Genomic DNA, 14,564 nt, shown 5'->3' with positions numbered 1-14,564 from the left:
TAAATTAACATTGTGAGTATAAAGCAGTGATGAACCAATACACATCCCACATGATCTGCAAATTTACTACTGACTCTCCTGATTCGCATAGGAAGTTCGGATCATTTTACCGTTCGATTTCGTTCATCAAAATAAACGAATCTTTATTCGAGTCATTTCGTTCATTTAAGTGCCTTTAAATGTTATACTTTTTTTAACAGCCAAATTCCCCGAAAACATCCACCTAGGCAATCGTCATCATATACTGAATTAAGAAATCATTATAATGCAGCCAAAGATCATTTACAGGGCACAAAAATAATGACTTTAACTTCCGAGTCTTTATTTCCTTTGTCATGTGACAGACGCAATGGACGATCCGTTCATGAATGGCGTTCATCACCCGTTCAATCGAAAAATCGAATGAAAAAACTAAACATATTCTAACTTAGTAACTGTGCATTTTTGCTAAATATTTGAGGACTAAAAACATGCAGTGCAAATGGACACAATCGTATGTCCTCGTTTTTTTACTCGTACTTTCACTTCCATCTGCTTCATATGGTAAGTTGTTTACGATTTAAAATATTATTAGAATTTTAAAACCTAATCTTTTTCAAGGAATAAATGCAAGATTAATGAAGATTATCGCGTTTCATGTCCTCGAGTGTTGTGGTAGAGCGAGTCACATTGTTTTATACGGGCACAAACTTTTTTTTTTCAGTCTGTTAACACATGTGGTGGTTTAAGGTTTCTATGATAGCATGACAAAACGTTGTGTGACCCATTTACTTGTTGCTATTTCAATACTATATGCATATGCAAATATGCATAAAAAAGATATGGCAGAACAAATATTTAATAATAGCAAGTAAATTTCTTACTTAAGTTATTTTTTCATCTCAGTTTTTCTAAAACAAGAAAGATCAGCTTTAGATCTCTAATCTGTGATTTAGCAGTTTAGATAGTTCTTTAATGCTTCGCTAACAAGCAGGAGACACTGACCAGATATAAATCTCAGTTGAGGTGGCGCCGTGGCGGTGGGGAACGTAATTCTGTTACAATGTGCCACGCTATTAGAACTATACGCTATTCTATGACGTTGGCGATGTTACTAACATATAACTTTTATTGGCGATCCATGAGAAAGAGGCGACTGCGAGTAAAGACTGCGAGTTGAGTTCAATATTCAGAAATTATTATTTCATGAAATGCAAAGCATTCTGGCCCGTCTATTTGTCTCTTGTTCCATGAGAGCAGTGTGTGGATGGGGTGTGTCGTGTTCAGCTTTGTGTTTTTCTGAATGTCTGAATGCTTTTCTTCATCTATTTGCTTTTGCTCACACTGTTTTGAACTATGTTGAATAGATGTATTTGCAGTGTGTTCATTGTCAAACTCCAAGAGTTGTTTATTTTAATTATTAAAAATGGGATTATTTTATTTGAAAAAGTTAATAATTGTATTTTATTTACAAAGTAATTTTGTTTGTCTAGTGTATTTTTTTTGATTGGATCAGACAACATCTTAAGCTGTCATATGGTCCTTACAATGTGCGCCTCATGTTACAGTGTACCCTATGGGCATGTTATCACTGTTCACTCATTAGCTTGTTTCATTAATACAGTGAAGTGTATACTTTTTTCTTTTTTTATGAAGGTAAAATTTTGCCATAAAGAATCGCTTTCGCAGGGTAATTAGTGTAAAGTGTACATAAGATTGTAACACTTACGAATAACAGTAAAATGATGCAAATATTTTTTCTTACGCTTGAAAGGCGATTTACACCTTCACAAATCTTCTCTTGCGCATGCAAATTTAATTTATATTATCTTATGTACATTTTCACAGATCTTACCCTGCACATGCGATTCTTTATGGCATCATTCTACCTTCATAAAATAAAGAAAAAAATATACACTAGTCTGTATTAATGAAACAAGACCACATATTTGTACTAAAAATGTGTGAAATTAATGTGTAAAAAACAAAACAAAACACTGAACCAACTGAGAAAGTCAAAAATTGTTAGGTTTTCCCCCGCTCTCCCCTACTCCCCTATATCATTTTCATTCTGAATGAAAGTATAAGTCAATGTCAAGATTCCAAGGCTTATATTTTAAATAAAAAATAAAAAGGATGAAGCTTAAAAGTTTTATTGTATACAGTCTCATAGCCTACTAAAAATCAATCAATCAAGAATCAAATAATCAATAATGAACAATAATCCATTGTAATCACCAATAATCAATTTATTTTTCAGGTTCTCACTCTTTGTGGTTGATTTCAACTTACATTTGTGGAAAAACACAATTTCCTAAATTTAGTTGCACAACAACTTTGGATGACATCACAGTTGGATACTATGATTCAAAGACATATATTCCAAGAGGGAATATGACGAATGAGGATGATGTGATTGATGCAATTTACATAAAGGGTATAAGTGGCTACATGTATAACTCCTTTTTGAGAAGATCAGAACTGTTAAGGCAAGACAGCCAAAATGACAGTAAGTATCTGGCTCAATAACATTTATTAATCTATTTAAAAATGCACAAACTATTCATACTGTACATATTCAATTGCTTAAATACATTTTTTTGATGAGCACATTTTTAATGTTTGATTTTAAATGTATTGTTTTTTAGGTGAAATCATTTGTGGTATCAGAATTAAAAGAATAACTTTTAATAATTCTGCAAAATCTTCCATTATTGTTTCTTTATTTAAAAAAAAAATATATTAATATGCTTCTAATATTTTTAAAACATTATCTGAAAAATAAAATGTAATGACAAGATAACAAGATGCGGAGACAATCAAGAGGTACCAATGATCAAGGAACTGCAAAGGGACTACAAAACTAGCACAGGAAACTTAGGGGAACAGGAACTAAAATGGGAAATACTACAAAATAAGAGTCAACACACTTAGGGGAAACAGTGACAATCAGATCATTTGATTTTGATAACTTTTTTACAAGGCAATGTTAGTTTAGGTTGTAAAATAGCATGTGGTTATTTACAATGACAATTTTAGAGTTGTCAAATAGAATTTTTCTTTAAAATGGTTTGCTAAACAATGAGTGTAAGATGAAGGAGGCCAAACCAATGATAATCTCCCATAACAATTCTCCCTCATATTTCCCTCACAGGTCTTGATGTTTATCAGACACTGGTTGTGTGTGAGCTGCTGGACTCTGACAAGCCTGGAAAGATGATTGTTGCAGATGCTGCCAGAGGCTCCACCACAGATGAACTGCATTACATTAACAACACATTTAATTATACTGTGACTGCAAATTCCTGCTTAAATTCTTCCATGTGAGGTTTGATCAGTTCTTGTTTAATATTTACAAAGACCTTTTACCCAGTTTGTATAACAACTCTCAAGAATTACCTCAAAAAGAGAAGAGATCAAATTAACAGAAAAAGTATGTACTCAAGGGCACATCTAAATTTCTTACATGCATTTATTTTTACATGTAAAACGTTCTCTGAATCATCTATCGTTTTTTTCCCCCTCCTTCTCCTACAGTAACGCCCAATATCACTCTCAAACAAAAAGCAAACTCTGGAGGGTCTCGTGTGAGTTGTTTGGCAACAGGATTTTACCCTCGTCACATCAACCTGACCCTGTTCAGAGATGGACAGCCTGTATCTGATCATGAGATCACTGGAGGAGATCTGCTGCCCAATGGTGACGGGACGTACCAGATGAGGAAGAGTCTAGAGATCAGTGCAGACAAACACAAATACAGCTGCTCTGCCACACACCTCAGTCTGGACAACAAACTGATCATTGAGTTAGGTAATGCGATTTTACAGAAATAGAAAATATCAGATAAAATGTTTACATTTTGATCTCATTCTAAATGATTCCTCTTTTAGAAGATGAACCTTCCAGAAGTCACATAGGAGTTGTTGTTGCTGTCCTGCTATTGGTATGTGCGATATCTGTGATTTTGGCAGTTGTTTGGATTAGAAGGCAGACGGGAAGACAGAGACTAGATGTAGTCCTACTCCTAACTTAATGTTAAAATATGAAAATATGATCTATTTGAATTTTTACAAAATAACTTTAAATGGAATATATTTGTGTCACATGCATCTGTTGTAGAGGTGTAACGATACACACATTTCTTGATGCAATACATAGCATTGTTAGTCAAATTCAAAATACTGCAATGCTTCAATGTTCTTGCCATTTATTGTTGTTGTTGGTTTAATGAAAACCAAAATGTCTAATATGTGTCAGGAGGATTTTCTTGTTCTGGCTTAGGCCTATCTTCTGTCTCTCAAATCGTCTTATTTTATTTTTTATTTCATTTGATTTAATTTTAAACTTGTACACTTGTCTACCATATTGAAGATGTCAAAAGACAGTATCAAACAATAAGATACAATCAATTTTTATACCACCTATGTCTTATTTACATAGGCTATTAGAGATTACAACTGTAAATGTAGTGCAACTGTAAAAATTGTTGTCTGGAGGGGTGAAATTAATTCAGGTACGCTGAGCCACATTTTCACACGAGTAGCACATTTTTTTTTTTTTTTTTTAAGAAGTAGCACTAGTTCACAAGTAGCACAATTTACATTGATTCACTTAATACTTTTTGTGCAGTCTATTCTTTGTCTATTTTATCATAAGTATACTATGTCTGCACTTTAGTTTTCTGGAGATAACACATTTCAGTGCTATTAACCAATATTTTGAAATCATTTAATATGATTGAACGAACCACAGGATATTGCTATGCACAGGAGTTGTGTATATATTAAATCATATTTATGTAATTTTACATATTGATCTTGTTTTCTTTGGATTGGAAATTACATTTGAGAATCTGTATTCATGTTTGACTGTCATAACATTTTCTTTTTGTAAAATATTTTGTTCCTTTATTTGAATTTTTGCTTTTGACTTTGGTGTTTTGTTTTTTATGTACTTTTATTTTCAATATTTACTGTCCTCAAACAAAGTCTGTTATGCATAGTGACTTCTAGACACATTACACAAAAACATAAATTACAACAATTTAGTACTTGTCTAAATGCTTGATGTTAATCAGTTTAAACCATGTTTCCAATTTAGAAAAGATTTGTTGGTTGTTTATTTATCTGATTTGTAAGTATAGTGACATTTAAGCCTCGTTCAGACTGTCAATGTCAAGTGTGAATGGCAAAAAAATCACATGAAATGCAATTTTTACAAATCTGTTTCAAGTTACATTCGAATGTGGTTTGAATTTGTATTCAAATTGCATTTCTGAAAATCCATTTCAGTCTGACCGCTCTAATTGGCTTTTGCATGGTTTATGTGACTTTCTCATGCCACATAAAATGTTGGGTACAACGGGCCTAAAGGCGTACCGGGGTAAAAGGTGCATTTGACTTTATTCTCTTTTAAACCACTAGATGACACAAAAATTCAGCTCAGTACTTTTCTTAGTGGCTTAAAGGGGTCATATAATGCCATTTTTTGTACAAGTTATTATGATTCTTTAGGGTCTAAATTAAAAGTTTGTAATACACTTTAATTAAAAATTCTCATTAGTATTGTAAGAAAACACTAATTTTACCTGGTCAAAAACAGCTCTGTTTTCAGCACGCCGTATAAGTGCATGTGTCTTTAAATGATAATGAGCTTTGCTCACCCCGCCCCTCTGTTCTGTGCGTACACCGTTTGTAATAACACAATAACCATAACGCGTTGTTCATTATAAACGTGGGATTATGAATTATATTGAGAACATCGTACATAGAAAACATGCCGTAATGTACCCTGAGTGTAAACAGCCGCATTCATCGTGAAGCGTGCTAGCGATTTGCAAAGATTAATATAAAGATTAATATAAAGGTTAATAAAACGTTACACTCACTTCATCTGGAGGTGCAGCAGGAACACGAATAGTTGGTACCGATCCTTTTTTTTAGGAGCAGCTTCTTAGCAAAACCAGCTTTATACTGACCTCGTTTGTAAAGCAGTCTGGTGAGAAATTATTCGCGCAAACATGAAAGCATGGACATTGATCGTGGGGAATATTCCCTTCGAAAACAAACTCAGCCACTGCGTCTTCAGCGGTTCGGATTTAGGAACATCAAAATGACTGCTGTGTTCGTTATTACGCCCAAGAACAGAACACCACAATCGCTTAGACGCCATTCTGCTCCAGCGTATCAACAATGAGGACTATGATGACAGCTCGCTCAGGGCGGGTCTGTGTTGAAACGCTGCTGTCAATTAAAAAATCGTGGGAGGGGCGTCCGACCGTGTGACGTCAGACGGCTCGATTTGAGATGGGGGAAAACATATAAGGAGATTAAAAGAAGACCACTGGATGGATTTTAATCATTATATGATGGTGACGGGGAGGTCACGAAGTTTAAAGGTATGGTTTGGAGTAAAATCAACCTAGGGTCCTTTGCACCATGTTTAATACAAGCTACATACCATATTTAAATGTTTCCCAGAATACAAAATAAGTACAATTTGCCCTAACAACCAGATATCCCCGTGGATCGTCTTCACCATAGACAGTATAAGAAAGGGTCTTCACCATATTTATTATTTATGTCTATGGTCTTCACTCCCTGCTATACATAACTTATGCTGACACCTGGTGGTGTGGATGCAGCATCACCCAACGTTCAGCTATCATCAACTAACATCAATCCGCTTCATGGAAAAATAAATCACCTTTTATTAGGGTTACTGATATGAAGGGATCCGTACGAAAAATTATTTTATTCAAGTGTGCTATTAGTATACTTTCTTTTAAACTAAAAATAAGAAAGTATACTTTCTACTTTTTATGTAGGCTATCCTACTTCTCAGAAATATACAAAAATTGCACACAAGTATACTGGACTTATACTGACAGAAATGTCCAAGTTTATTTGAACTATACATGTACTCAATATTTTGATTGAGATATTCTCTACTTAAAAGTATAATTAAGTATTCTAACTTGACATGTACTGTAGTTGTAGGCCATTCAATTGTTTGATTGAGTAGCCTACTATTAATACTTTTTTCACAGTTTTACACCGTCTTGTAAACCTACATTGTTTGAAAGATTTATAAGGAAAACAGATTTGTTCCTAATTCTGAGTATTTTAATTTTTGTGTAGCCTAGTTCACTGGTAGTGTTCAAACTGTAGGAATTTACTTCAAATCTACTTCCCTGCCACTGACTGAATTTCCAGCTATCCGTGTTTTCACTGTTATACGGTAGAGGGGGCTATTAGTCATACAGGATCTCCGGATTCACATTATGTGAACTAGTTGTGCACTTAAAGTTTACTACTGTTACACTTAAACGTATAGGCTACTTTTATATACTAAAAGTGGGCCAGTTAGTCCCAAGCAGTGTTGAAACAGTAGCCTACACTTGTACGGTGGCCAGCGCGCTGCAACTGAAGAAAACACATGCAAATAAAAAAAACACGCAAATTAAGAAAACATTTTCATCAGTTTTACAACACTGTGCTCCAAATACTCACAACACAACCAAATACAGAAACGCGCTGCAAACGTTCACAACACAACCAAATACAGAAACTCGCTGCAAACGTTCACAACACAACCAAATACACAAAAGCGTTGCAAATAACACAGACCACAACGGAAATGTTTCCAGGGGACCCCAATAAGTGACAAGTCCGACTCCTTTAAAAAATGGTTATTCTACTCCAAGTACTTTTAGTTACTAAGTTATTTGTTATTTGTTAAAGTTCTGCTTGTCTTTTCACTGGCTTTTCAATTTGTCTTTTGTCCTCATACAACACTGTGGTCGACACAAACTATTTTTATCTCGTTGCACGAGAACCTGTAATGTAGGCTCTTGTTTTGTTCATGGTTTCTGACAGAATGTCACAAAAGACTATGTTGGCATCTGTTGTCTGGCAACACAGGGCTTAAACATACATGAGGAGTGTAATCAGTGTAAAAAAACAGGGAAACTAACTAGGGAACCAAAACACTATGATATGACCAAAACGTTCATTTATTTGTGTGGAAGTGTTAGTATCTCGCACGTGGCTTAAAAGTCACAGTGCAGGGGATTTTTGTACCGCTTTCCCATGTGAACATGTTGCATTTACTTCCCAATCTCATCCTCCAATGCAAGCACATCTCAAGCTGAAGGAAATGCAAATTCACACTTGTACAGGGCGTTCAACACTCTTAAAAAAAGAATGAAAGAAAGAAACACAAATGTTATGTTTATCTAAAGTAATTTTTGCTTATAAGAAAAAACAATCCAAGGTACTCGAGTAATTAGTTTTTAGAAAAATATAAAAAGCCTTTATTCTTTCATGGCTTAGATTTTAAAAACAGGTGACAAGCTTGAAGGCAGCACTTCTTGCATTCCTTGTATTTATAAAGTAATTTTTGCTTGTTAGTATTGAATTGGATAGCCTAATCGAAGGTCAGCAGCAAAGACATTGGTTATAAATTGAGATTAAACACATAAAGTATATTTGTGTAATATAAGATATTTAATTATTGCAGGACTCTAGAACTACAGTAACCATCATGTTTACGCACAACGCCTCTGGACCTTACTTCCGATGTCTCTCAACATGGGGACAGGAGAGCTGTCAGTCAATAAATGGGAAAGCAAACTTATTTGAGTAATGCAAAGTAACTAAAGCCCTATTCGCACGGGATTAGTATTATCTGGGGACCTCGTGTGATTTAGAAATGACCCCCCCACGTCTGAATTTCGTGTGGCGCATTCGCACGGGATAACCGAAGCCTGTGATTTTACTCGAATTTACTGACTTATCTCCCGGATATGATGTCAATAGGCTATTGCTTGGAAATGACTTGTCGTTATTATAGGTCTAGCTGTATGATATCATAAACAGAAGAATGTTCCTCACCGCATGCTCAGTGGCGTAACTTTAAAAAGTGGGTGGGACGGGGGACGGGGGACGGGGGGATTTATGAATGCTAAATCATAAATCGATGTAGGCCTATGTACAATAACATTACGATGTCCAGCAATTGATTTAAATAGTGCATTGGTTTAATTTGTCATTTAATGAGAATTTTCACGTGAATAAATACATAAATCCACTAAATAAAATGTATATTAAAATGGTCTAGTGGTAGAACTTTTGCCAAGCGTTTCAGAGGTTCTGGGTTCTAATCCACACTCGTATAGGCTAGGTTTTTTTTTTTTTTTTTTCATCAAAACCGATTATGTTTATCAGTGGTTGTATATCAGGCAAGCATACGTTTGTATGCATTTTGTTTTGTAATTTCACCAGAACGAATAGAGAGTCTCCACAACGGATTGAAGCGCACGTCCGAGACTGTGCGCGAGCCACAAGAGAATACAGTATCCGCGCCACTGATCGCAGCGGCAACGAGCACTTTGATCACTTGATTTCAAAAACAACACATTTCAGCGCTAGATCGCCTCTTACAAACGAACTAAATGAATGCTCTGCTAGTTAACTGGATATGTTTTATTTATTTGTATTGGTACATTCGTGCCGCGAGATGTTTCAAAAATGGTGGGGACATGTCCCACCCGCAAATTACGCCTATGTCATTCATCTCCATCTAATCATGGTTTTCAGCTTTCTCTTTCTGATAATTGTAGTTGTATCGTATCATGGTGTATAGCGATATGACCCAGCACCCAAAATACTATCAGAACACTCCAACACAGCCTCCATTCTTCACGAAAGATGGATAAAAAAGCGCACAGGAAACAAAAACCTTGAAAAAATTATATACACCCTGTTAAATCACAGAGATGCTGATTCGCACGGGACTAATATTATCACAGGACCTCGGTGTTCGCCGAAATATGGTAGGTCATTTGCGGGGGAATTTTTACTTTACAAATTACAGACATGGCCGATTCGCACGGGATTAAGATCACAGACAACCTCCGCAATTATTACAAATTACTAGAGGTCGCCAGGTAATACTAATCCCGTGCGAATAGGGCTTAAGATATGTTGCTGTATATTTAAAAGTAATGAGTTACTTTACTAGTTACTTGGAAAAAAGTAATCTGATTACATTACTTGCGTTACTTGTAATGCGTTACACCTCCGACTCGAAATTATGCGTTTCTATTGCAACACTATCAACGGCAATATGAATCTGCATTGGTCAGTTGATACAGAGGTCACGTACAAGTCGGAGCTCTCAGAAAATTCCCAGTCTACAAGTTCTAATTACGAGTTCTATGAGGACATGAAAGCTTTTTACATGTTGTAATGTCATAATTACGGTAATTACGATATGGCGTGAAGTCCAAACAAATCTTAAGAACAAATCTTAATCTCCCTACACAACTGACTGCAAACTGCCTCCAACACCTAACTTCCTATGATCCAATCAACTCCTGAGGATGAAATCAAGTCCCTCCCTAATTTTTTTTCTTATTCAGTAGCCTTTTCTCTCAAAAAAAAATACTAAAGCAACTTCTGTTTCATGCCGTCGACTTTTATATACAGTTTTGTTAATTGTGTTGTTGTTTTCCATTTTATGTTATATCATAGGCTCTCACTCTCTGTGTTTGCCTGAAATGTACAATAGTCACTTTATGAAATCAAAACTGACAATTATTTTCTGATTGTAACATTTTGGAGAAAGATTTGTAAATTGTGTTTTAAATTAACTTTATCTCTCCGCAAGGTGTAACCGTTTCTCTTACTGTTCACTCAAACTAAATGGTTATTTAAAATAAGAAACAGAGTTAATTCAGACAGTGTTTTTTTTTTTTTTTTTTGTAACGTTACTTGCACTCGTGAGCGGTCAGGGATTCACTGTCGTCGTGGTAACACTCATCCGGGTAACTAAAACCAGCTCTACTTTCATGCCTCTCATATATCACACCGCTCTGGTTTCATGATTTCATATATAAACACAACTACCGCCATCTTGCGCAATCAATTGGATTTACTTGTGCCTTTACCTGCCCTTGTTTTTTTTTTTTTTTTTTTTTTTTTTTTTTTTTAACCCATCTCAACAAAGAAGAAAGGTAAGTTTTCTTACTGTACATTCATTAAAGTAAAATCTGAAGAAAATGTTTAAACAACACAATAAAATTTGAATGTCTCGGCACAAAGCAACATAATAGTAGATGAGTGGAGAAATAGGCCTATACTGTTAAACTGTCAGTAAAATCTACCAGTGGTCTGGTCTGGTTTCAGACAAATGTGAAAGGGGAAGTCACGGCCTGTTTATGGTGTAAAGTGTCTATTCCAGAAGCATTCATTTTTTTCATGACTAGCAAAACATTAACAGCTGAAAAGTTCAGAGAACACACTCTCTAACTACCCACAAGTGTCGATTATTTCAGTGTTGATCATTAACAGGTGAGCGCTGGCTGACAGCATACAGTATGTGTGTCAGCAATATGCACAACATTCTTCTTTTTCTGCTTTCACTTCCAATGGCTGCTCCAAAAGGTAAGACTTCAAAATACTTATTTAATATTTTACTTCAGTTGGAATATGGAAAAATATAGTTGATCAAGAGCTAAACAGAACAACAATGTGCTTCCAGTGGCCTATTGCAAGTCTGAAAAGCACCTATAAAGAAATTTGGATGAAAACAAAACCATATGAATAGTCTACGTGAGCTAGAGATTTGAGGTTTTAATATTTTATGTTATTTTTAAGCAAGTGATTGACTGAGTTAAGAGACTTAAACCTTTTTTTTCTCTAGTGCTGCCTGCTTAATATATACAGATTTGTTTGTACAGATTTGTCAGTCAAAGACTGAGTAAACGAAACTCGTGAGTAAATGTACATAATGGCTTCAAAATTTCCTGGTTGCATAGCAACTGTTCATTCCATAAAGAACTGTGAGGAAGCAAAACTTCTATCTTTTCAGTTGCGGTAGATCAAGGCATATGTATTTTTACAGTCTTGTGTATACATATTGACAATAAATTAAAAATATAGTTACAAAACGTACTTAATTAAATTAACATATTAAACACATGGGAAACATTTTAATTAACTAACAACTAGATTGATTAAAAAAACATTATAACTAGTGCTGGGCAAAGATTAATCGCGATTAATCACATCCAAAATAAAAGTTTGTGTTTGCATAATATATACTGTGTATAATTATTTTGTATAGGCTATATAAATACACACATATGCATGTATTTATTTAAGAAATATTTGCATGTATATACTGTATATATATATTTATACATAATTTATATTATATATAAATATAAATAATTTATATATAAATAAATAAAAATTCTTACATGCATATGTGTGTATTTATATACAAAATAATTATACACAGTACACACACATATATTATGCAAACACAAACTTTTATTTTGGATGTGATTAATCGCGATTAATCTTTTCCCAGCACTAATTATAACATTTCATATATAAATTGGAAAATGCTATCATCCATTCAATCCATTTTATGTTATTTTCACAGGCTCTCACTCTTTGTGGATGCTTGCAACATACATTAGAGGACAAACACCATTTCCTGAATTTAGCTATGTAGGGATTGTGGATGATGTCACAGCTCTGTACTATAACGGAGAGACGAAGACTCTCATTCCAAGAGGAAATACAACAACTGAAGACGACATGTTTGATTTAAATGCTCTCGTCAGAATAAGTGACAACATACAATCATCTTTTATGGAAAAACTGGTAGTAGCAACACAAAATTTAAATAAAACTTACAGTAAGTACAATCAAAAATGTGTGACATATTAATAGAAACATTTTATAAATTATACAAAGGCAGTCTTTTAGGCAATAATAATAATAAAGTATTATCATTGTTATGAATCACTATGATTGTTGTTGTTTTATGATTTTAAATAAACTCTACCTTAAAGCTTCATCTCTTTATTAAAGGTGTTGTTGCCCTTCAGAGGCTGGTTTTGTGTGAACTGAGAGATGATGGTGAACCGGGACAAATGATCACACGAGATGCTGTCAGTGGCTCCACCACAGATGAGTTGCTTTATGTTGACAAGAACTTCACATACCAGGGTCATTTAAACGTCTCGACCCAAGAGCTCAATATTCATCTTAAAATCAGCAAGTGGAATCATGAACATTTATACCAACCATTCTGCATCAAAACACTCAAGAGGTATCTTGAAAAAAGGAGAAATCAAGTCAATAGAAAAGGTACGATGACAGCTAAATTACTGAATAACAGGCCATATATTTCAGGCCAATATAAATAATAATATTTTTCTGTTACCTTTTTTCCACAGTGAAACCCAAAGTCAGGCTCCTCCAGAAAGAACTGTCTTCTGGGTCTCGTGTGAGTTGTTTGGCAACAGGATTTTACCCTCGTCACATCAACCTGACCCTGTTCAGAGATGGACAGCCTGTATCTGATCATGAGATCACTGGAGGAGATCTGCTGCCCAATGGTGACGGGACGTACCAGATGAGGAAGAGTCTGGAGATCAGTGCAGACAAACACAAATACAGCTGCTCTGCCACACACCTCAGTCTGGACAACAAACTCCACGTCACTTTGGGTAATAGGATTTTTCAGAAATCGTAATTTAACAATCAAAACCAAAATAAAGTTAATCTCAGAGTCTGTGGTTCATGTTTCAGAGTATGATCACGGGGAACCATTTATATCAGTGTTTCCTTCAGTTCTGACGGTTTTGGCTCTGATGATGGTGTTTGGAGTGGCGGCTGCTGTAATTGCACGGAAAAGACAATGTGCAGGTATGATAAGAACTGATATATATATTTAAGCAAAATAAGAATTTGAATATAAGAATAATGATTTTTATACTGCACCACAAACTATATATTCTGTCCCTTAACCCTACCCTAAGATATGTGTGTGTGTGTTCAGTACTAAGCCTATATACAACACACACACACACACACACACACACACACACACACGTATGTGAACTGTATATGCTTGGTACTGAACAGTCAGTCAACCAATCGTCTTTTTGGGTTTTAGATTCCATTAAAAGTGGCTATTCTACTGCTTCTGGTACGTAGTTTAATACGTTTTTTTATTATTATTAAATATACAGCACTGAATAAAATGAAATTAATTATAGTAAGTTTGCTTTTTTTTATTCATTGTACACTCATTAAACATTCAATTTCATTTTCAGCATCTGAAGAAAGTGTGACGTCAACCTTGTCAGTGTCATGAGACAAAACAACACTGATGAGTGGAGAAACGTCTTTTAAACAGCCGACAAATTATATTCTGGCAAAGTGTCATAAGGTTTCTTTTTTTCAAGAAATCATATTCTCCTTTTTCCCCACAAACTGTGCTCCTGCACAGTCCTCACTATAAATCACTGATTGCATGAAGCCTATGATGTCAAGACTATGTCTGCTAAAATGCAAAGTTGTGGAATAGTTTCAGACAAATGTATATAAATAACCATTAGTGCACCAATAGTTTTAGTAATTTAATTGTTGGTGTTTTTATGGTGTATTATCTGTGCATATTATCCTTTAATGTCATACATTTTATTATTGGAATATAAAAAGTTCCACAGAGATGGTATTAATAAATCAATGGACAACAAACTAGACGTCACTGGGTAATGG

General features: G+C 34.8%; 1 protein-coding gene and 1 long non-coding RNA gene across 2 annotated transcripts; both read left to right on the top strand.

Moving 5' to 3' along the window:
• The first annotated feature begins 342 nt into the window (after positions 1-342).
• Positions 343-3,789, top strand: LOC307151991. The gene is made up of 4 exons (XR_013819957.1): positions 343-543; positions 2,240-2,488; positions 3,134-3,302; positions 3,517-3,789. It is a non-coding gene; the product is annotated as an uncharacterized lncRNA (long non-coding RNA).
• Positions 3,790-11,201: 7,412 nt separating this feature from the next.
• On the top strand, positions 11,202-14,564 carry LOC307151011 (hereditary hemochromatosis protein homolog). The gene is made up of 7 exons (XM_079858744.1): positions 11,202-11,426; positions 12,433-12,690; positions 12,867-13,145; positions 13,235-13,507; positions 13,590-13,706; positions 13,957-13,989; positions 14,117-14,564. The coding sequence occupies exons 1-7, from the start codon at positions 11,360-11,362 to the stop codon at positions 14,155-14,157; spliced, it is 1,068 nt and encodes a 355-aa protein (XP_079714870.1). The 5' UTR covers positions 11,202-11,359; the 3' UTR covers positions 14,158-14,564.

This window comes from Squalius cephalus (genome assembly GCF_949319135.1).
Source record: "Squalius cephalus genome assembly, chromosome: 23".
In the NCBI taxonomy this organism is placed as follows: Eukaryota; Metazoa; Chordata; class Actinopteri; order Cypriniformes; family Leuciscidae; genus Squalius; species Squalius cephalus.
This window is presented reverse-complemented; position numbering and strand designations above follow the sequence as displayed.

Coding starts and splice junctions, on each gene's coding strand:
- LOC307151011 (XM_079858744.1), top strand. CDS start 11,360: ATGTGTGTCAGCAATATGCACAACATTCTTCTTTTTCTGCTTTCACTT. Junction 13,146..13,234: donor AAATCAAGTCAATAGAAAAG/GTACGATGACAG, acceptor TTTTTTCCACAG/TGAAACCCAAAGTCAGGCTC. Junction 13,508..13,589: donor CAAACTCCACGTCACTTTGG/GTAATAGGATTT, acceptor TTCATGTTTCAG/AGTATGATCACGGGGAACCA.